The sequence below is a fragment of the Mus musculus genome, chromosome 9 (genome assembly GCF_000001635.26).
Source record: "Mus musculus strain C57BL/6J chromosome 9, GRCm38.p6 C57BL/6J".
Classification (NCBI taxonomy): domain Eukaryota; kingdom Metazoa; phylum Chordata; class Mammalia; order Rodentia; family Muridae; genus Mus; species Mus musculus.
This window is the reverse complement of record NC_000075.6, coordinates 110,357,944-110,379,906: the sequence shown is the minus strand read 5'-3', so window position 1 is coordinate 110,379,906 and position 21,963 is coordinate 110,357,944. Positions and strand designations below refer to the sequence as shown.

The window sequence follows — 21,963 nt, the reverse complement described above, 5'->3', positions numbered from 1 at the left end:
TAGTGGAGGAGGAGATGCTCTGGGGATGGTGAGCTGACACCAAAAAAGAGGACAGTTGGCACAGCTCAGCTTACCTTTTGGCCAGTGTGATGTTGTAGTAGTTGAAGAGTGTGGGCCAGTGGCGGAAGGACAATTTCCTCCACAGCTCCTCATCCTCAGGCCCCCAAGTTACCTCTGGGGCTCGGCTGTCATGGACACCCTCTGCTGGACCAGCATGCTCAGGCAGCTCACCTGGCAAGGTCTGGTTCTCTGGCAGTTTAGGAGCATCAGGTGGGAAGATGGAGAATGCAGGGTCCGGGTGGCTGGCAGGCAGCACTCCGCTAGGCACAGGCATGGGGCCCAGGGAACCCTCACCCAGTGGGCTCTGCTCTGTCACCTGGGCAGCAAGGTAGGTGCGCAGCCCTGCCGGGTCGGTGTATACCAGGATGCCAATCCAGACAACGGTACCAGCCTGCAGTGGGGTGTCGGGTGCTCAGTAGGGCCTTGTAGGCAATGGGAAGCCCCAGGCCCCAGCAGTCTTGGCTCACACACTGGAAGGACCTGGATGTGCAGGTAGGACATGGCCCCCAATCTGTACTCCCTTTTACTCCCCCAAGGCCTCTCACTACCACCTGCCAACATCTGCCACCAGAGGCCTGGTTCCCTTTCCATGGCTGAGAACTGGGTTTTCAAGGCCAGAAACCACTGGAACCCCTTTAATTTGACAGAACTTCCCAACCTCTTCTTCGCTGGGCCCAGAAAGCTGGTACTATTCCCTGGTCAGCTTGGCCAGAGGGCCCAGGTACCTAAGCTACTGCAAACCTTCCCAAGGGCCTCAGTTCACCCCCACCCTCTCCGTTAGCTGCCACCTCAACAGCCAGCACATCCCACTGCTCTCTGCTGCTACACGGAGGCCGATTAGCCAGGGCCCAGGAAAACCCTGACCACGCAAAGTGACTTTATCCTGGAGAATCCCTGTCCTGGTCCCTCTAGAGGCAGCTCATTCCCTGCTGATCCTGGCACTGCTTCCCCAACAGGCAGGCCAGGAGCTCCTGGTCAGAGAGCTCAGGAAGGCCCTGCAGTGCCACCCCTGGGGTTTGAGTGCTGCCCCTTGCAAGGCAGAGCAGGGCTGACAGGTACCATGATGAGGCGCTGGGCCAGGCGAGTGCGGGCCAGGAAGTAGATGACACGCAGCCTTTTGGGAAGCCGCAGGTTTCGGAAGGAAGATGGTTGCAATGTGATGGTGTGTGGCGTGGATGGCCGTACAGCCTGCTGTCTCTCATATCGTGCTGGCCTCCCCACGGGCTTGGCTGAGGGCAGGCAGGATTCAGGGGGCAGCCGCTTGTTTAGGTCTGCTAGCTGTTGAGTGCACAGAGATCAGGCCCCAAGTTGCTCGGAGGCTGCCTCTGCTTGAGGCCATGCTCACTCACTCAGAGACCTTCTAAACAAAGTCAGCACCAAGCAGACAGACTCAGCCTCTCTTACCTCCATCCGGCGAATGTCGATCGACAGGACAGTGGTGAAGAACAGCATCTGGAGGAAGAAGTCAGACACCAGGCCCACAACAGCAAAGAGGCAGAACTCCTGCAGTGAACACACAAGAGGCATGGTGTCTGCGCGAGTGGCTCTCAGCCTGGGAGGCACAGGCCCCAGACTTGGCAGAGCACAGCAATGGCAAAGGAAAACACCCTTCTGCTACTGTCTGGAGGCTGGGAGCTGACTAGTGTGGTCAGGACAGCAGGACAGAGCCTTTCTCCACAAGTCCTGACTTGCTCGTGTGCTTGTCTGCCAGTTACCACAGAAAGAAGGGGAATTCTGCCCTAACGTAGGGAAGGGGTGGCTTGCATCCTAGGCCTAGTTAAGGGCCAGAACTTGCTGGAAGTTCGGTCTTCTTCCCCTGCCCTCGTTTGAGATCTCTGGCACAGCAACATGGATCCTATCAAAGGCTTGCATGAGATGACAGGACTCCCACACACCCACGCGTACACACACACACACACACACACACACACACACACACACACACACACGCCCCATATGGCTGCTAGGAGGCGACATGGATCCTATCAAAGGCTTGCATGAGATGACAGGACTCCCACACACCCACGCGTACACACACACACACACACACACACACACACACACACACGCCCCATATGGCTGCTAGGAGGCGAAGCCAGCCCTGGAGCATTACCTGGATAGCAGGCACGAGGGTGAAGTAGCCAATGAGGATGATGCCCAGCTCGGTCGCCGCGTTCTTCATGATGGACCAGCTCTCACTACTCAAGCCTGCATAGGGAAACCAAAAACTGAGGGGTGGCGAGCCGGCCTGCTTTACACATCTATACCCGACCATGGCATTGTCAGATGGACAGAGCATGAGAGGGGGTCTGGAATTTGGGCAGCCATTCCACCCAATGGGCAGACTCTAGGGAGTCACCACCATGTGCACTGACTACAGAGGAAGGGTGGGGTGTGGCAGAACAAGGGAGAACCAGGGCAATGAGATGAGAAGACCCAAGGAGCCATATCCACTCCTGACCTGCAGAGCAATGGCGGAGCTAACCGACTCCTCCTCATGCTGCCCTCAGGGTTATGTGGCCATAACAAGTCTGCATTCACACACAAGGCTCTGCCTCATCGCTTCATACCCCACACCCAGGGCAGAGTCTAACAGCACATAAGTTCATCGGAGGATGGTGGAATGAATGCAGTCAGCTTCTGCTTACTGTCACAGACACAGGCCTAGGATAAAGTGTCTCAAGAGATGGACTTCCCCTTAGCAGGGCATGGTGGCGCATACCTTCTTTCCTAGCACTCAGGAGGTAAGGACAGATGGAGCTCTATGAGCTTGAGGCCAGCCTGGTCCGCATAGCAAGTCCCAAGCCAACCAAGGCTGCGCAGTGAGAGACTCTGTTGTAGGGCTGTGTGGGTGCATATGTGTGCAAGCGTGTGTAGACGTCACGTGGGTATCATTCTGCAGGAACCTTGCATGTTGAGACAGTCTCTCACTGGCCCAAGGCTCAGCGATTAGGTTAGGCCAGCTAAGGGTCCACTATCTGTCTCTCTAATGTTGGGATTACAACGGTGCTGCACTGTGTGTGGCCTTGAAATGGGTCTGGAGATTGAACTCAGGTCCTCACGTTTGTGCACTCTACTGAGCTATCACCACAGCCCTAAAGACACAATTTGAGGGCTCCTTACCTCCTTGAGCCTAAATATACGAGGAAAAGGCCATCACCCCAATGTTACCTTGTGCAATCCGAAGCTTCACCTCGAGGTCCACTGGAGTTGATACCACTGACTTGGTGAGCACCAACACGTTCTCTAGCCCAATAACGACCACCAGGTATGGGAAGATCTCACTGGGGAGCAGAGGAAAAGACAGTAAGGGATGGTGGCATGATCGGGTCTAATACAGGCTTAGTTCTTACCAGGCTTGAGCCCTGAGGAAGCTGTGGGGCTTCCAACCTATAATAGAGGCTGCCAAGTGGCTTCTGTGGCACAGGGAAGAAACCCTCTCGAATGCAGCTTCATCCAACAAGGCACCTTGTAAACCCAGGTCTGGCCCTTAGGCCGATTCCAAAGCTTTGCTAAGGGCCAGCTACTGTCTCTTGTCGCTTCTACCCAGTAGAGAAGGGAAACTCAAAGCAGCCTACTAGAGAACATCAACACCCCACTACCAGACCCCAGCTTTCTTGACCCTTCCCACACTAGACTCCAATGGCTGATGAAATGACCATGGGCTCTATATTTGTCACTCCAGGCCAAGATATTCATCTAAATGGGAGGGACAGCCGCAGCCTACACCTTTACTGAGAAGCTATCTCTGAGAGGAGTAACTGTCCCCTTGGGCATCTGGCTGCTGGCTGAGCCTTATCCATGTACCTGAAGCTCTCAAAGTGGCTCAGAAAAGGAAGCAGGCAGTCCAGGACACAGAACCCAGCAGGAGCCATACAAAGAAGCTTTTCTGCACAGTTGCTGACTGCTGTCCTAGGCCTTGGGTCTGATATCTAGCACTGGGGGCAAAGTGGTTTTTCCTATGTCTGCCTGAGAAGTCAAGGTCAGGGACAGACGGGCCAGGCGATTAGTAACACAGGCAGGCTGGGCAGCCTCAGAGCCCAAAGCCAAGGGCTTCTGCACTAAGATTGCCTAGGAATGAGGGGAAAGGAGATTAGTGTGGAAGGGAGTGAACTCACATCCCCATACACTGACAACAGGGACTCCACACTTACTCGATCTGTGTCTTTAAATCTTTTTTTTTTAAACTTTCACTATATTCGTGTGTGTATGTATGTATGTATGTATGTATGTATGTATGTATGTATATGGAGATCAACAGACAACCTGTGGAGCTGGTTCTCGCCTTTCTCCTTCCATCACAGACTCTAGGGACTGAACTCAAGCCATCGGGCTCGGCAGGACGTGCCTTACTCACTGAGCCGCCCTGCCAGTCCCTCTAAGAGTGAGGAAGACACATATGCTTCTTTATCGGGCACTCCCTGGACACAAGCCCTGGGCGAGCAGTGTGCAGGCTGGGGAGACAGTTCAGTAGTTAAAAGTGCTTGCTGCTAAAAAAACCCAAACAAACAAACAAAAGCTTATAGGCCAGGCGGTGGTGGCGCACGCCTTTAATCCCAGCACTTGGGAGGCAGAGGCAGGAGGATTTCTGAGTTCGAGGCCAGCCTGGTCTACAGAGTGAGTTCCAGGACAGCCAGGGCTACACAGAGAAACCCTGTCTCGAAAAACCAACAACAACAAAAAACAATAAAAAAAAGTGCTTGCTGCTCTTACAGAGGACCCAAGTTCAGTTCCCAGCACCTATACCGGGCAGCTCACAACCCCCATAGCCAGAGCTCCGGGGACACCTCTACTCAACTGCATAGTCTTCTATGCCCTAACATATTAAAAATAATAAAAATAAATCTAAAAAATTAAAGTGTTATTGTTTAAAATATAAACAATAACATCCATATATACATATATACCATACATATGCAAATATAAATATTCTAAAAGCACTCAATGTGTATGTATACATATGTACAAACACATATATGCATATAACTATATGTTCCATAGAAAGAAGACATGGCACACAGACACATGTGTGTGTGTGTGTGTGTGTGTGTGTGTGTATATATATATATGTATGATTAAAGAGGGAAAAATGTGCTCTTCAATGTCAAAAATAATAAGGCAAAGACACTGCATAACAATAAACAACAATGGTCAACAGGGCCCAGATGTGCAAGGGGCCTGATGGCTCACTCTGGCCCTGGGAGACCTACCCGCCATTGAGTGTGGGCGTCAGGCCGAAGAGGGTGCAGAGCCCCACAGACATGAGCAGTGAGCTAAGTACTGTGACCACGGCTGCCAGGGCGAGGCCCCACTTGGACTTGACCATGTCGATCTTGCCTAAAGAGCAGAGAGGACACATCAGGGCAGTACCTCCCCCAGCCCCTGGGACCCTTCTTAACTGGGCTCCTAAGATAGACTGTGCCATCAGTCAAGGGAGGGAAAGGTCCTGCTTAACCGGAAGAAAAGGACGAGGAAGGAAACACTTCCAGGCTCAGGGACATAGCACTCCTCTGGGGAGCTCTAGCCCATAAAGTGTCTTTTCCTCAGCAGCCCCTGAGAATCTATAGGGGGAGAAATGAAGCCTTAGCTTTAGTGGCCGCCAGATATGCTCTGGGCTCCAAGCCGTTCCCGACAGCGGGGAGGTGGGTGTCATGGAGCAGCTCATCTTGCGACCTACGTGTGGAGAAGTAGATGTAGGCAAACAGGATGATGTAGGTGGTCACGAGCGGGATGAGCTCAGCAATGCCAATCTCCTCTTTGAAGTGGACGTGGACCAGGTTCTCTGCTCGGAGGCTGCAGTTGGGGCTGGGGTGCAGCAGCATGAGCCGGGCACGTAGGCTGCTCAGAAACCTGTAGGTAAAAGAGTCCCTGAAGGGGCCCCACAGGGTCTCCTCCCATCTGAGGTGTCTTATCATCTCTCTAGTCTCCACAGGTACCACAAGGATGATGACGCTGCAGACCTCCTTTCCTGACCTATCACCTGGTTCCAGGTGCCAGAGGCCCAGAAGAGCACACCGGAGGTGCCTCAGGGGCTCCAGCCACTTGTGGAGAGCTGCCTGCAGTGGCCTGCTCAGAAGACAGAGGCTGCATGGAGCTCAGTAGTCAGCTGAGGCCACCAGCCCAGGGCTTAGGAAGAAACCAGAAGAAAACACCAGGCTATGAGAGTTGTCAGACCTGCCTCAATTCCCTTGTTCTTAGTCAGGCCTGAGAGGCCATCCTCAAATTATCAGATAAAATTCTTTGGTATAAAGAACACAAACAGTTCAATAGGAGGCCTGGGGCCATGCTGGTCAGAGAAGCAACCACTCAGGGCCACGTCTCCCGCAGAGTACGAGAACCTGAGCACCTTACTTGGCATGGTAGCGCTGGAAGACCAGGGTGATGGTGTAGGAGACCATCCTTTTCCTTGTGTAGAGGCTCACCCCACTGTACTTCCCAGGAACACCAAACAGCAAGTCTGTGGGCAGAAACAAGCAAGAACCCACAAAGGAATAACAGTCACCAATACAGAGTGGCAACTGGGCTACCCAGAACCCCTTCTCTACCCTTATTCTTAGAATCGAGAGGCAGCCCCTGATATATTGGAGCACCCCATTGAAGGAGAGACAGTGAGCAGACAGATCTCTCTAGCTCCTGAGTGCTGAGGGTACCTTTGAGTGTGGCTGATGTCTGTAGAGTTTTGGGCTCATGTTGATGGATGGTCCCAATGATGTCAGGGTCGGCATGGAATCTCTCCCAATCATTCTGCCAGAAGTTCCCAGGGGACAGCAGCAGGCAGCCATGTTCGGGAAGTAGGCTCCGGAGTTTCCTGAGGCCTGGCAGCAGGTCTGTCACCTGCAGGCAAACCTCCTCCAGGCTCTTGGTCCCTGAGCTAAGGAGAATACGGAGGAAGCCGCTGCTGTTTCTGCCAGCATAGGGCCAACCCCCTGTACTTATGGGGAATCATCTGTCATCGAGTTCCTAAATGCTTTCTCTCTCCCTGCTATCTCCAAAGAGCCTGGTGATAGGATGCTGAGGGAAATGCTTCTAAGTATTCAACAAGAAGACCATGCATCTATGCAGCCCTCAGAATGCACTGGAGTCCTAAAGCTGTCTCCTTCCTGGAAAGGCAAGCATGTGAGAGCACGCAAACTCCCCCACTAAACACCTTAGACAGTTTTAGTGGGCAAGAGTGCAAAAGATTTAGGGCTTTAGTTCACAAAATTCTCGTCAAAGTCATTAGCTAACTAAAACCTGGTGGCAATAGACAGTCTGTTGAGCCAGCATGTACCAGAAGGTACCCCCAGGTAGAGCTTGCTAATCTCAACAGAGCACAGAGGCAGGCACCATGGGTCAGCTATTGCTCAGCTACCTCCCTACCATCAGGCCCATTGACACTCACTCTGTGAGTTGTGAGGATGCAGCGTCAAAGGGCCCCCAAGGAGAACTGCAAAGCTGACTGATAATGTAACTCCCTTTGGTACTCGGAGTTGGGAGTCCCTGAGAGGAGTACCTGTCTCTCAGCACATGGTTCCGGATCTCTTCCACCAGTTGGAATGCTCGGGACAGAGGTGACCGGAACACATCGACTGCCAGAAGATTTCTGTGCCAGGGAGACACCGATGACTTCACAAATATCTGTTGGATGTACGCCACGGGGGCACCCACATACTGCAGAAGAAATAGGACGGGGTAGAAAGGAAACACTGAGCACGTGCTATGGGAAGACACTAATGAGTTAGGTGTTGGGAAAATACGCCCTACTCCCCACAAAGCTCAGATTCATTTTCTGTGTTTTCAGGAATAAAGCTATGTCCATTACACCCCCACTGGTCCTTAGCCCATACTATTATAACAGAGTTTTGTGTCTGCAAGAGACATGTCTGGTCTATCATACTACCAAGCCTAAATCACTTCCTGTCTAGCCCTTTACCAGGGCATAGCTGCTAGCTACACCAGACTACAAGCTCCAAGAGGTCTCAGTGATATATAGACATTGATCCACAGAATTACTACTCTGTAGCGTGCTTAAAAAAATCAAGCCAAGTTTTTGGCCGAGTATGGTGATGCATGATATAATCTGAACAATTAAGAGGCAGAGGCAGGATCACCCCATGTCTGAGGACCAGCCTGTTTAATCAGTGAGTTCCAGGCCAGCCAGGCTACACAGCTGTTTCAAAAACAACAAACACATTTTTCAAGCCCAGCTCTCCAACTCTATGGCATGAGAAGTGCTTCTGACCAGAGTTCCAGGTGTGAAGAAAACACCACCACCCACCCTGTGGCATCCAGATGTGTGCTCGCTTCAGTCACACAAGAATATATTTGAGTAGACATCTGTGGAGATGGGTTTGTTTGCTTGGGTTTTGTTGTTGTTTGAGATGGGATTTCTCTGTGTAGCCCTAAAACTCAATTTGTAGATCAGGCTGGCCTTGAACTAAGAATTCTGCCTGCCTCTGACTCTGCCTCCTGAGTGTTGGGATTAGAGTTGTGTGCCACCACCTCCTCACCCAGAGGTTTTTTTCCTTCCGTCTACATATTTATTATTAATATTTTATTGATTCCGTGTGGATTTCACATCACACACCTCAATCACATTCATTTCTGTCCCTCTAGATCCGCCCTCCACCCTTACAACCTAACCACCCAAAAGAAAACAGATAGACAAGCAAGCAAGAACTCTCACCATGGAATTTGAGTGTGTCACAGTGTGTCATACAGCACACCCTTTTGCTCAAACGGTTTTACTTGTAAATGTGCATTGCTGTGAATCACTGGTCTGGTTTGAGGCCTCTGGCTTCCTCCATACTATCAATACTGGATCCTCACCAAGACTCCTCTCAGATATACTGCCATTGCCCTATGTCATGGAAATCCTGGAGCTTTGGATCGGCAAGATTGGTCCCTTAACAAGCTCCAGCAGTCACAGATGGGGTAGATGCTGGGATGGGCCAACTCAAAGCCCTAGATCTGGGCCTAGGTGGTAGCTGAGTTGGTCAGCCCACCAGCTCTCCTGCACCCCTGCTATTGGGATCCGCTATCCAGGTTTGCCCAGTCAAAGGGTGGGACCAGCTTTCCTGCACCCACACCACAGGGCCAGCTCTAGTGTGCTGCCCAGACAAAGTGCAGACCGCTCTCCTGAATGCTGCGGCTGACAAGAGACAGGGCTAACACTGTGCAGTCCTTGGACATAACATGGCCCCAGGTAAGGATATCCCATACTAGGGATATCCCCATGGCCTTTGGTGGTAACATGAGCCATAGATACAGAATCCTCCTGTTGCAGGGCCACAGACATGGCTGGCCAGGACATTGACATGGCCTTACGTGGGCGGGCAAGCGCCTCACATCAGGCTGATTCTCCCCACCACCGATTCTCCGCTTCTCTTTCCCTCCCATCTCTCCACTACATATTTGCTCACTGCAGTGGCACTTGCCCACCAGCTGCCACACACCGCATGCACTGCACGGTAGCAGGAGCACCTCTGGGTATCTCCTGCCCACTCGCACCCCAGAGATGGAATTTTAACAGAAATAATAGCACTAAGCAGTAGGAAGGGGGACTGATTGCTCAGGCAGTTCCATAACCAAGTAGGGTATCACAGTGTCTCAGACTCAAGCCTCTCACTAAATGCTACACTTTTCTCACAAGAACTTGGTGTGTAGCCGTCTCACTCCCAGAGCATGCCGGCTAGTGGCCTCATAAACTGCTGGCACAATGATAATAAATTCTTCCATATTGGTGCTGACATCACTGGCACTGAGTTCAAACTGCAGATTAGAGCATTCACGTGCCATGTCATGGAACATTCCTAAAGTGTGTAGTATGTGAGCTACAGCTGAGCAGCTATGAGAATGGGGCAGGAGACAGGCAGGGAAGGCAGCTGAGGAGCAAGGGACACAGAGTAAGAAGGCCTGCACAGCACAAAAGAACCCTGGCAAGTGAAAGGCCAGCTGGGAAACCTGGCTGGATCTTCTGGGCTTTAAATTGATGACAGAGAAAAGTCCAAATGTTCCTGAAGTGGAGGGGCTGTCTAATGAAACCAAGGTCCTGGAAGTTCAATGGCACTAGAGAGAGACAGGCAGGCAGGTAGGCTAGAGCGAGCTGGGCTGAGGGGCTGCTTCCACAGGGAACTCCCCAGGGCAGGCGAGTGGATGAGAAGGCCACAGAACTGTCTCCTGAGCTCAAAGGAACAACCTGAAAGCAAAGTCATAATTTTGGTTGAGATGGGGTTTTAGGCTTCATCCTAGCTGGCCTGAGACTTGTTGTAATCCTCCTGTCTCTGTTTTCCAAGTGTAGACATTACAAGTATGTGGTACTTAGTAGGGCTGTGAAGTTGTTTATGACGCTAGCTTAGAGAAGGCTCTGACGCACAGGGCCACTTGATGCTGCCAAGGACTACTTTGTCACCTGGTTGGAACTGGCTGCCACAGGTTCTAACCTGTGGCGATTTGCTGACTTGGCACACATTAGCCTGGGTGAAGGACAAGGGGCTCTAGGAACCCCATGTGGGGGATCACCCCTTAAATAGTGTGAAAGGCACAGCACCCTCATGGCACCATGGAGCTTCTAGCCCCAGGCTTAGTCCTGCTGTCAGCTGGGATGCTCCGTGCTGCTCTCAGACTCTACCTCTTCCTCAGTCTCAGAGAGTTCATGACCCCTCAATTTCCACACCCCCAGGACTCTTCCCTTCCTTCACACCCAGAATCACGTGGGCCTAAATTCCCTTTTGTTTCTTTCTCTCTTTCTTTTTTGTTGGTTTTTCGAGAAAGGGTTTCTCTGTGTAGCCCTGGCTGTCCTGGAACTCACTCTGTAGACCAGGCTTGGCCTTAACTCAGAGATTCCCCTGCTTCCGCTTCCCAAGTGCTGGGATTAAAAGGCGCGTGCCACTACCGCCTGGCTTGGGCCTATATTTCAGCAAAGGACTAGTAAGCTAAGTAAGTATAATTCAGAGCCAGAGTTCTCAACCTGGGATATAGGGCCAGGCTCCAGGAGCATTACTAGGGCCCACTCCCAAGTTCACGCAAACTTCTTGAAAGGATTGTTAGCACCACTGTTCTTTTCAGGGAAGGTAGCAGCATGGCTTCCTGTGCAGTTCAGAGTTACCTGTCTGTTTTGTGGAGTCTACTATGTAGCTTTGGCTGGCCTCAGATTTGTAATCCTCCTGTCTTAGCCTCCGGGGTACTGGTATCACACAGGTGCACCACCATGCCCAACCCTCCACCGTGTTTCTATACAACACATTGTTATCCCATTTGTCCCAGGCAGCTTTTTCCTTTGCCATCCCACCAACTCTGGGTAGCCCAGAGCTCCTGTGCTTTCATTCACTGGCGGAAGCCTTTGCAGACATGCCATGTTGTCCGGCCTCCTCTGCAGACTCATTCCTCGTCTCACCTGGGCTCTCTGCTGAATGGCTCTTGGGTCAGCCACCGACTTCCACGTGTACCTTCCCAGAAGGTGCTCCACATCCTTCAAGTTCTTTCTAAGTCTTAGCCCAGGATCATCAAGTCATCATTTAATATGTGACTTCCAGTTCTCTCTCCTGGACATCAATATTCTCTTACAGGGGCAGCCATCCACAAGCCCTAGACCAGTTTGGAAACTTCTAGAAGCAGACCATGAAAATACTAATTCATCTTAAAGACACAGGAAACTGGAGGGGAGGGAGCCAGCAAAAGGTGTGTTGAGCAAGCGACCTCACAGTGCCTGAGCAAGTAGAGCGGAGGGACTCCATATTGCTCCTACAGACACTGGGTAAGGGCTGCTCTGAGGATAGACATTCTCCAGCACCACAGGCCACGGTACCAGAGATCCTCCGGGGAAGGAACAGTAAGGTTGGTAAGAAGGCAGGCACTAAAATGTAAGTGAAGATGAGGTGTGGCCAATCCCTTGTGCAGTGAGCCCGGTCTGTGGGGACGGGCTCCCTTCATAATCCTTACTTGGGCTGGTGAAGGCGCACACCTTCAGTCTCAGCACTCGGGAGGTAGAGGCAGGTGGGACCTGAGTTTGAAGCCAGCCTGGTCTACAGAGTGAGTTCCAGCACAATCAGGGCTACAAAGTAAGACCCTGTCTAGAAAACTAACTAAATATGTAAGTTCCCTACCTGATGTTCAAGTGAGAAAGAGGTATGGACGCAGATAGGAATGGTAGCCTACATGAGTGACAATGGACGCAGAAGTGTTCATAGAACTCAGATGTCCCCAAGCAAACAAAAGACCTTTCAGTAGAACAGAGGGAGACAATGGTAGGCAGCCTTCTAGTTCGGCCCCCAGTAAGCCAGGCCTTCTTGGGCTCATGTTCTTGTGCAATCCCACCCCTTAAAAGAATGCTTAATCGACTGATTTGCTTCTGACAGAGAATCAAGCCAAAGTGATGCCATCTTTGAATTTAGGTTATGAACATTATAACAAATCTCTCCCATCTTTTGGTACCAACACCTGGTGAAACAAGACATCGTGTAAGCCATTCTAGAAAGGGCATTTAGCCAACTTTTAGAAAGGAATTAAGAAGTTTGCAAGAGGGCTGGAGTGATGGCTCAACAGTTAAGAGCATTGACTGCTCTTCCAAAGGTGCTGAGTTCAAATCCCAGCAACCACATGGTGGCTCACAACCATCCGTAATGAGATCTGATATCCTCTTCTGGTGTGTCTGAAGACAGCTACAGTGTACTTACATATAATAAATAAATCTTTAAAAAAAAAAGTTTGCAAGAAACCTGCAACCAATTAGCCATGTGAGTGCATGAGGAAGCAAATCCCCCCCCCCCCCCGAGTTGAATTCTGAGATTCCTGAGGCCTGGGCTGCAGTATTGTGAAAGATCCTCAACTAAATACCAAGATAACAGAACCAAGGCAAGGAGAGCCAAGGCATGAGTCTGAGGTCACACACCGATGGGGAGCAGAGCCAGATTAAACCCACAGCTGCCTGACCCTGAGCTATCGCTGCCTGACCCTGAGCTATCGCTTCCTGTATAGTCATCCTGCTCAGGAAATCTCAGACAATTTTGACTCCGGAGAAGCAGCCCAGCATAAGCAGTTTGGGAGAAGAACTGAGATCCTGGAGAACAAAGGCATCTCTGCCTGCATCTTCTGTGTGTCCAGGCTCAGGCAGCCACCACAAACACTACACTGCTGGCTTAGAAGTCTGGCATGGCACAAGCCTGTATGCCTCTGGGAACCTGCCAGATTGGTTCTTACAAAGGCCTGCATCCTTTGCTTTGTTCTTACAAAGGCCATAGCATCCCCATCTCCGTAAGTAGTCAGGTTCCAGTCACCAAGACAGCTGCTCCAGGGCAGGCATGCAAGTGCTGAGGCCCTCGGGCTTTTCTCCTTTTGAAGCCCATCTTCTATTTTGAATTTAGTTCTTCCTTCATAAGTAAGCAGAACAACCTAGATTCAAATTCTAGCACCACCCTCCCTGGCTTCGAGCTATGAATGAGACAGGGCTCTCCAAATAGGAATAAGCCACCCAGCCCAGAAAGGGTCCCTGTGAAGGCCAGTCAAAATAACAGATGTGAACTGTTATGTTACAAACCTGGACTAACAGCTGAGGTGTCTATTTAACATACCAAAGAAGACCTGGCTGCCAGGATCTCCCAGAATCCCTCAGTCCCTACCTGTTACAGGGCATGGTTAGCATAAGTTGCCCATTCCCCACTCCACAACTCCAGGGGCTGGGCTGCCATTTTGGTTACCTTTGCCCTCTTGGCTGCTGCACCTGCTTCCCTTCTTTTCCCTTCCCCTCCCCCTCCTCCCCCCACTCCCCCAGGGTCGCTCTGGACTCTGGCTAGTCTCTCCCTTTTATCTCCACTAAGCCTGCTCCTCCACAGTCCCTTCCTTCTGCTTCACATCCATGAACTACCTAGCAGAGCATCAGGATGAGAACGTTATTCCCTGGGATGGTGAGCACTGAGCTGGCAGCCCAGGCAGTGTCATCTCAGCCTCCTCGTCCCTACAAGCTCATTCAGACTGATCTCCTCACCACCATTTTTCCTGTGTCATTTGGGGGCGGTGGGCACTTGAGACAGGGTTTCTCTCTGTAACAGAGGCCTGACTATCCTGGACTTGCTTTGTAGACCAACTGGCCTTGAACTCACAGAGATTCACAGCCTGCCTCTGCCTCCCAAGTGCTGGACTTAGAGATGTGTGCTACCATACCAGGCCTGTGACACTCTTTTTTAAAAGCAGACAGTGTTTAAGTGTATAAATGTTTTGTCTGCAAGTAGGTATGTGTACTGCATATGTGCCTGATGACCAAGGAGGTCAGAAGTGGGCATTGGATGCCCTGGAACTGGAGTTCGGGATAGTTGTGACCATGTGGGCACTAGGATCCAAACCTAGGAATCTGTGAGAGTGATAAGTGCTCTTACCTGCCGAATCATCTCTCAAGTCCTTGAGTTAGTTCCTTTAAGGGGATGGCTTCCACGATTGGAGATTTGAACTCAAAAACCCAGAAACAACTTGGGCCACCAACTTTCTCACTTACAGTGCACAAAATAAAATAAGATAGTAGGCTCATTCACCAACTCTTAAATAATCCTGGTCTTTACCTACTCAACAAGAACCCTTTCTTGGGCATCTGTGGTGCGTAAAACATTGGCATTTATGTAACCCTGAGTGACCATAAATTCACAGCACGGCAATACAAGCAGAGGCCCAGCAGAGTCCTCATGCGGAAGGCAGCTAGCACAGGGCCCTGAAGAAAGAACCACGGAGCCAAGGGCAGGCCTAAGGCCTGGGAGCATACCTAGTGACCTTGCAAGCAGTCCAAGCATACAGACCTTTTTCTCCTCTCTGTTCAGGCCAGCCAGATCCAATATACAATGACAGCCACAATCATTTGCTGAATGCTAATGGTGGGCCAGGCATTGCACTAAGTCTGCATTCTCTCATTTAATCCTTAGGATAATGTGTAACACAGGCATAATTATCACCTTGTTTATAAATATGGAAACTCAGGCGCAAAAGTGTACAGTCATTTGCCCAAGGCCACACATGGGGAAATCAAAATCTCTGCTATTTCTGCTTTGTTTTTCTTTCTCTATAAGCACAGCCCTCTGCCCAGAAGGAACTATTCCTTGCCAATCCTACAAAGCCATAGGCCATGCTACGTCTAATACAGAGTAGGCTGAACTCAGACCAAGGACCTGGTAAGATGACGAGACTCTGTAGTAGGGGCTGCTGGGAAGCGTGTAGCTCTAGCTCCAGGGAGTCTGACACCTTCTTTACACACATGCTCCTGCCTCTCTGCCTCTTCCTCTGCTTCCTGCCACAATGTGATGAATAGGCTCTTCCACCACACTCTGCTGCCGCCACGACGTTATGCCTCATCTAAGATACAAAGCAACAGAGACATCTAAAGTGGGACTGAAGCTTCTAAAAATCATAGGCCATACCATGACACCAAAGGCTTCTCATAGCTTGTGACAGTTTCTCAGACTTTTCTTGGTTTTGGTGTGAGTGCTGGTCAGGTATTTTGGGGGGTGTCCCTCAGTTGAGACTGCCTGATGTTTTACTCAGTAGACTAGGGCTATCTATACATCTGGCAGACCCCAGAGGCAAGTGCCGTTCTTTTTACCCTCCATCACCTTCTTGAGGCCTTGCCTGTCAAGTTCTCCACTGCACACGCCCTTCCCTGCCTGTGCTCTGTGGAAGGAAGTCTCTACACACACGTAAGGAAGAGAGAAGTCGGGTATTGTGGAACATGCCTTCCTCCAGTACTTGAGAGGCCGATGTAGAAGAATCAGGAGTTCAGCTACATAGCAGGTTGAGGCCAATCTAAGCAACATTAAACCTTGTCTCAAAAAAGAAAAAAGAAAGAAAGAAAGAAAGAAAGAAAGAAAGAAAGAAAGAAAGAAGGATGGAAGGAAGGAAGGAAGGAAGGAAGGAAGGAAAGAAAGAAAGAAAGAAAGAAAGAAAGAAAGAAAGAAAGAAAGAAAGAAGAAAAAAGGGGGAATTATGAATTTTTCTGCCCAAGAATTTGCTTACTGTCCCTATTTATTTTATTGAGTCAGTTAATTATGTGGATTTAGGATAAACTTCCAAGTATTTACCATTTATTTGAGAGTAGAAACATATGCATGTAAATCAATACTCCTTTATTGTGATGCAAAAACTGTTCCAGCATTGACCATTGAAAATTCTTGGACCCCAACTTTTTTTTTCCTTTTTTTTTTTTTTTTGAGACAGGGTTTCTGTATGTAGACCTTGCTTGTACTGAAACTCACTCTACAGACCAGGATGGCCTCGAACTCACAAGAATTCAGCCTGCTTCTGCCTTCCAAGCGCTGAGATTAAAGGTGTGTACTACCATGTTTCTGTACTGCACTGCACACCAGCTCAGTCACATCCAAGATCAATGAAAAGTACCAGGGAAGCCCACTGAACCATCTCTCTCTCCCACAAGCAGCTTCTGCTGGCCACAGACCACTCATGCCGATGGTCAGAGGCAGAGGCCGGTACACACAGGTGTGTCTTTCTCATCCACAGAACCGTCTTGCCAGGGTGTTACAAGTCAGCAACAGGAGAGTCAAATGCCTAACTAGTTAGCTGGCCGTAACCAGAAAGGAAGTGGAAAGAAGGTGCTATCCTGCGGGAGATAGAGAAGAGGAGCTCTGTCCCCAGCATGAAGGATAGGCACACGGTCCTTCCATGGTAGGTAAGATCCAAACATGAGCTGGCCGAGCTTCTGAGCTTCAAATAGCAAGTGCAGAAGTCACAGTGAGTGGGATACCAAGTCTCCGCCTTCAACTAGACTTTCTCATATCAATGCTCAGCTCAGAGCCCATCAACTGACAACAGTCCAGTCCAGTAGGGCTGAGGGAGCAAAGAGTTCTAGGAGGTATTGATCCTCATAAACTAAGTAACTGGGGAACTTAATTACTTTGGCCTCCAACTTTTCTTCTAGTTTAAAACAACAACAACAACAACAACTGTACTTTTAAAACCACCTGACTGGATTATGAAGATTGAAAAAAAATTCCTTACTGATCTGAGAAAATTAGGCTCACTCCAGGGATGCTCTGCTGTTTTGACTACCTAGGATCAAGGACTGGACGACCTGTCAGCTGGTCTCTGCACATGGTGTATGAGTAGGCTGGGGATGAATCTGGGTCCAGCTGGTCACCCCTCGTTTCTCTAGGGTGCTCACACTTATGCGCCATTGTTTTCTTTCAATAAAAGTTACTCATTAAGTGCACAACTAGACACTTGGGTGCCTTTGTCAAGTGGTGAGCACGTGAAGTCACTAGTCTGAAGCTGACCACTCTTGCTGTCACTTGCAGAGTCTGCCTCCACCAATCAGCTCTCTGCTTGGGCTCTCCTCAGTAACAACCCGAGCACCTACCCACTCTGGCTGCTCGCTGGGCTCTCCTTGTTTGTGGTCAGAGTCCGCAGGCGGGGGCGAGTAACCCTTCACAGGCGTGGAGAATTCCACAGGTCCCGTTCCAGGCAAGGGGAGCTTCAGCAGCGGGTAGCTGGGGAGAAGGAAAAGGAGAGAAAGAATAAGGACATCTGAGAGGCAGAGTCTATGAGATGGTGGTGACACGGGAGCCACTGCAATTCCAAGTGCATCCCCACTGCCAGAACTGTGTAAAACCCCCATCTTATTTACCACAGAATTTCAGCACTGAAATTCAGACATCATCGAGATCAGAATTTTCAAACAGATTTTAGCCACAAAACCTACAAAGAAGCCCAACTAGTATAACAGGCTGGCTGACTGTTTTCTAAGGCTTTAGACAAGACGCTAAACACAAAGTCTTATCAATCAGACATAGGATTAAAAAAAAAAAACTAGGGGAGAGGATACAAATTCTGGTTCCGACAGCTGAGGAACTGCTCTATTTAAAGGGACAAATCATAAGAATTGTGAAAGACACCCTGAGGCTGGGGATCACTCAGCCATGCTGAGCACAGGTTAATGGGTCCATCACACGTAAAGAAACTGGCCTCATGTCAGCAAGCTATGAAATACATGTGTATTTTATTTTGTTTCATGTTTCACTTAATTTTTTTTAATATTCAGAAATAAACTGTGTAAGAGGGAGGCAAACTCGAGGCCTTGTGAGGTGGTACCCTCAAAACAAGACGACAGACACAGAGGAAGTGACTTACATACAGCATGACACACACACATCGGATGTACAGCTTTCATCCACGCATAACCCTATAGCTAATCACCACCGAGATCAAGCTACAGAACGTGTCCAGAAGCTCAAAAGACAGCCCTGGTCACAGCCATCAACACAGACAGTGCTACGGCCGAGTCATTTTGCTTTTCTTTTGTTTTTGGTGCTGAGACGCGTACATCTATCTATGTGTACGTTCTACCATGTGGCCCCACATCCGTCCATTTGTTTATTTAGTGTGGGGTGCACCTCCCAGGCACGTGTTGAGGTCAGAGGGCAGCTTGCAGAAGCCGGTTCTTTCATCCCTAGTACTATGTGGGATCCGGGGATTGAACTTGGGCTGTCAGGCTTAGCAGCAAATGCTCTTTACCCACTGAGCCGTCTTGTCAGCCCAGCTTTGCCTATTTTTTAACTTAATATAAAATAAATTATCTATCCTATTTATGAACTAACTTTATTGTAAATGGTTCAATATATATAAGTATCTGTTATAGTCCTATATGTTAGTACATGCAGACCTAATTCTTTGTTTTTGGTTTTTTTGAGACAGGGTTTCTCTGTGTAGCCCTGGCAGTCCTGGAACTCTCTGTGTAGACCAGACTGGCTGCAAACTCAGAGATCCGCCTGCCTCTGCCTCCTGAGTACTAGGATTAAAAGTGTGTGCCACCACTGCCTAGCAGTGAAGCACATGGACACATGAGAGCTGGAGACGTAAGTCAGTGGTAGAGTGCTCGCCTAGCATCTCTAAGGCCTTGTGCTCATCTCCTAGCACTATAGTAAAAGCCCTGACATAACAGGGACGTGGTATTCCACTGAATGAATATATTATTGTACACATGTCTACTTCCCTGCCAAGGGACACTTGGCTGTTTCTAATTGACATTATTGAAAATAAAGCTATGAACACTGGAGAGATGGCTCAACAGCAAGAATGTTTTCCGTTTTCCCAGAGGATCTGAGTTCAGTTCCTGGCACTTACTGCATCACATTCATCTGTAACTTCAACTTCAGGGGATTTTCTGGCTTCCTTTGATACTTAAACACGTGGCAATCACTCATGCAAACATATAAAAATAAAAAAATTTTAAATAAGTGTAATAAGCATTTATGAACTAATTTTATTATTATATGTAAGTACACTGTAGCTGTCTTCAGACACACCAGAAGAGGATGTCAGATCCCATTACAGATGGCTGTGAGCCACGATGTGGCTGCTGGGATTTGAACTCAGGACCTTCGGAAGAGCAGTTAGTGTTCTTAACCACTGAGCCATCTCTCCAGCCCAAAATAAAAAATTTTTAAATAAAAAAATCTAGACGTAATCTTGCTTACCACAGCTTCGAAGGAAGGAAGGAAGGAAGGAAGGAAGGAAGGGAGGAAGGAAACTATGGTCACTGATTATTTGTTTTGAGAGTCAATCTTCCTACGAAGTCCAAGCTGGCCTTGAACCCACATCCTTTAGCCTTCCAGATGCTGGGATTTATAGGTGTGTAGCACCATGCCTGCCTGGATGGATGGTTTGGGTTGTTTCATGTGATGCTGATGTTGTCTGTAGTTCTTGAGTTTTGGTTTATACACATGTATTTCTCCATCTACTTTTAATTTTAGGCCATGTGGGCAGAACCCCAAGGGAGACGGTAAATAATAATATTGGAACCTCTTACATAAGTGCTAGAAATCATTTTTTAAAGATTTGTTTCTATTTTATGCACATGTGTATTTTGCCAGCATTTATGTCCATGTATCATATGCACAAAGTGCCTACAGAAGCCAGAAGAGGTCGTTAGATTCCCTGGAACTGGAGTTACACATGGTAGCCATGTGGGTGTGGGAACCAAACCTTGTCCTCTGGAAGAGCAGCGAGTTCTCCTAACTGCTGAGCCATATCTCCAGCCCCGAGCCAGGAACTAGTCTAAGCACTTAAAGTGTACTAGCTATATAAATACTTCTCTGTAGGAGGCATTCTCCATAATAAAAATGGAAGTCTCCATTTATAGAGAAGATAACAATTAAGTTATCATTCAGCTACCAACCAATCCCAAACCAAGTCATGGGCTTTAAAATAATACACTATTTAAATGGAACTATAAACAAAGACAATATGAAAGCATATTTGGGGGACTGAAGAGATGGCTCAGCGGTTAAGAGCACTGGCTGCTCTTCCAAAGGTCCTGAGTTCAAATCCCAGCAACCACATGATGGCTCACAACCATCAGTACAGCTACAGTGTACTCATATATATAAAATAAATAAATAGCCAGGCAGTGGCGGCACACACACACCTTTAATCCCAGCACTTGGGAGGCAGAGCCAGGTGGATTTCTGAGTTCGAGGCCAGTCTGGTTTACAGAATGAGTTGTAGGACAGCCAGAGCTACACAGAGAAACCCTGTCTCGGAGAAAAAAAAAAAGAAGAAGAAAGAAAAGGAAAGGAAAGGAAAGGAAAGGAAAGGAAAGGAAAGGAAAGGAAAGGAAAGGAAAGGAAAGGAAAATAAGTAAGGTCTGGTGAGATGGCTCAGTGGGTAAGAGCACCCGACTGCTCTTCCGAAGGTCAGGAGTTCAAATCCCAGCAACCACATGGTGGCTCACAACCATCCATAACGAGATCTGACAACCTCTTCTGGAGTGTCTGAAGACAGCTACAGTGTACTTACATATAATAAATAAATAAATCTTTAAAAAAAAAAGAAAGAAAAATAAGTAAATAAATCTTTTTTAAAAAGGAAAGAAAGAAAGAAAGAAAGAAAGAAAGAAAGAAAGAAAGAAAGAAAGAAAGAAAGAAAGAAAGAAAGAAGGAAAGCAAGCAAGCAAGCATATTTGGGGTTGCATGTGATACCACGCGCTTATAATCCCAGTACTTGGGAAGCAGTAAGAAGCAAAAAGATCATAAATTTGAGGCCAGCCTAGGCCACACAGTAAATTCCAGAACAGCTTAGGATACATAGACTGACCTGGGTCAGAGAGACTGAAGAGAAGGAAAGCATCTTTGGGAGATGAAGACCTGCTGTCCTCTCGAGCTGCTCTCCTACAAGCCAAGACATGTCTAACCTAGGGCTGTGCAACTGGCAAGAGTGAAGTTTCCTTGGTGGAGAAATCTGTACATTTGCTTCTGCCTCCTTTCTGGACATGGCTACCCAACTGCTCAGTGTCCTGGCAGCTGGGTCACCACTAACAGGCAACCAGCCTGGTTGTTTTCTCAGTAGTTATTCTTTCAACAAATATTTGAGTGTGAACTCAGGGCCAGACATTGTGCAAGGCCCAGAGATGCACAAGGCAGACAAGATCTCTGCTCTCAAAATTTACATTGCAGTTGGAGGGCATTAAGCAAGAGGGAGGGGGACTCACTCGGGAAGCAGGGAAGACCTCAAGCCACACCAGAGGGTTTATGAGCAGATTCAGAGCTAAGAATCAGGGCCAGGTTACTCCATGTTACTGACAACTTCCTGTTAATTTGAGTTCTACATTCATCATTTGTGCCTGTCTGTCACCTAACCACCACAGTCCTTTAGGTCACCAATCTCATGGTCCACCCTTCCAGAGGCACCTTAGTCAGTCAGTCTGTCTGTCCATCTGTTAGCTTCTCTTGGGCACCCTGGCAGTCAGGATGCCTCGGTGCCTTGTCTCTCTGGCCTGAGCGATACGTTTTATTATCTCCGGTGTGTTAAGCGCATGCTCTGCTCCTGCCCATAGGTGCCCAGGAACAGGTTTCCCACACACTGTGTCCTTTCAGCTCCAGGCATTTCCCTACAGTGTAGGGTGACAGGGCCACCCAGGGAAGAACTGAGACCCAAGAAAGA

General features: G+C 48.9%; 1 protein-coding gene across 5 annotated transcripts in view; it reads right to left on the bottom strand.

Annotated features, from left to right (window-relative positions):
- The window catches only part of Scap (SREBF chaperone), a 51,662-nt gene that overhangs the window by 5,043 nt on the left and 24,656 nt on the right, over nucleotides 1-21,963 (bottom strand). For all 5 annotated transcript variants that reach the window (NM_001103162.2, NM_001001144.3, XM_006512083.3 and 2 more), the window contains exons 3-13: nucleotides 17,384-17,513; nucleotides 7,553-7,710; nucleotides 6,711-6,931; nucleotides 6,412-6,517; nucleotides 5,738-5,910; nucleotides 5,271-5,397; nucleotides 3,232-3,344; nucleotides 2,174-2,268; nucleotides 1,465-1,563; nucleotides 1,120-1,338; nucleotides 75-451 (exon numbers count right to left, since the gene is read on the bottom strand). In NM_001103162.2, the coding sequence (NP_001096632.1) occupies nucleotides 75-451; nucleotides 1,120-1,338; nucleotides 1,465-1,563; nucleotides 2,174-2,268; nucleotides 3,232-3,344; nucleotides 5,271-5,397; nucleotides 5,738-5,910; nucleotides 6,412-6,517; nucleotides 6,711-6,931; nucleotides 7,553-7,710; nucleotides 17,384-17,513 (1,818 nt within the window). The remainder of the gene's footprint in view (nucleotides 1-74; nucleotides 452-1,119; nucleotides 1,339-1,464; nucleotides 1,564-2,173; nucleotides 2,269-3,231; nucleotides 3,345-5,270; nucleotides 5,398-5,737; nucleotides 5,911-6,411; nucleotides 6,518-6,710; nucleotides 6,932-7,552; nucleotides 7,711-17,383; nucleotides 17,514-21,963) is intronic.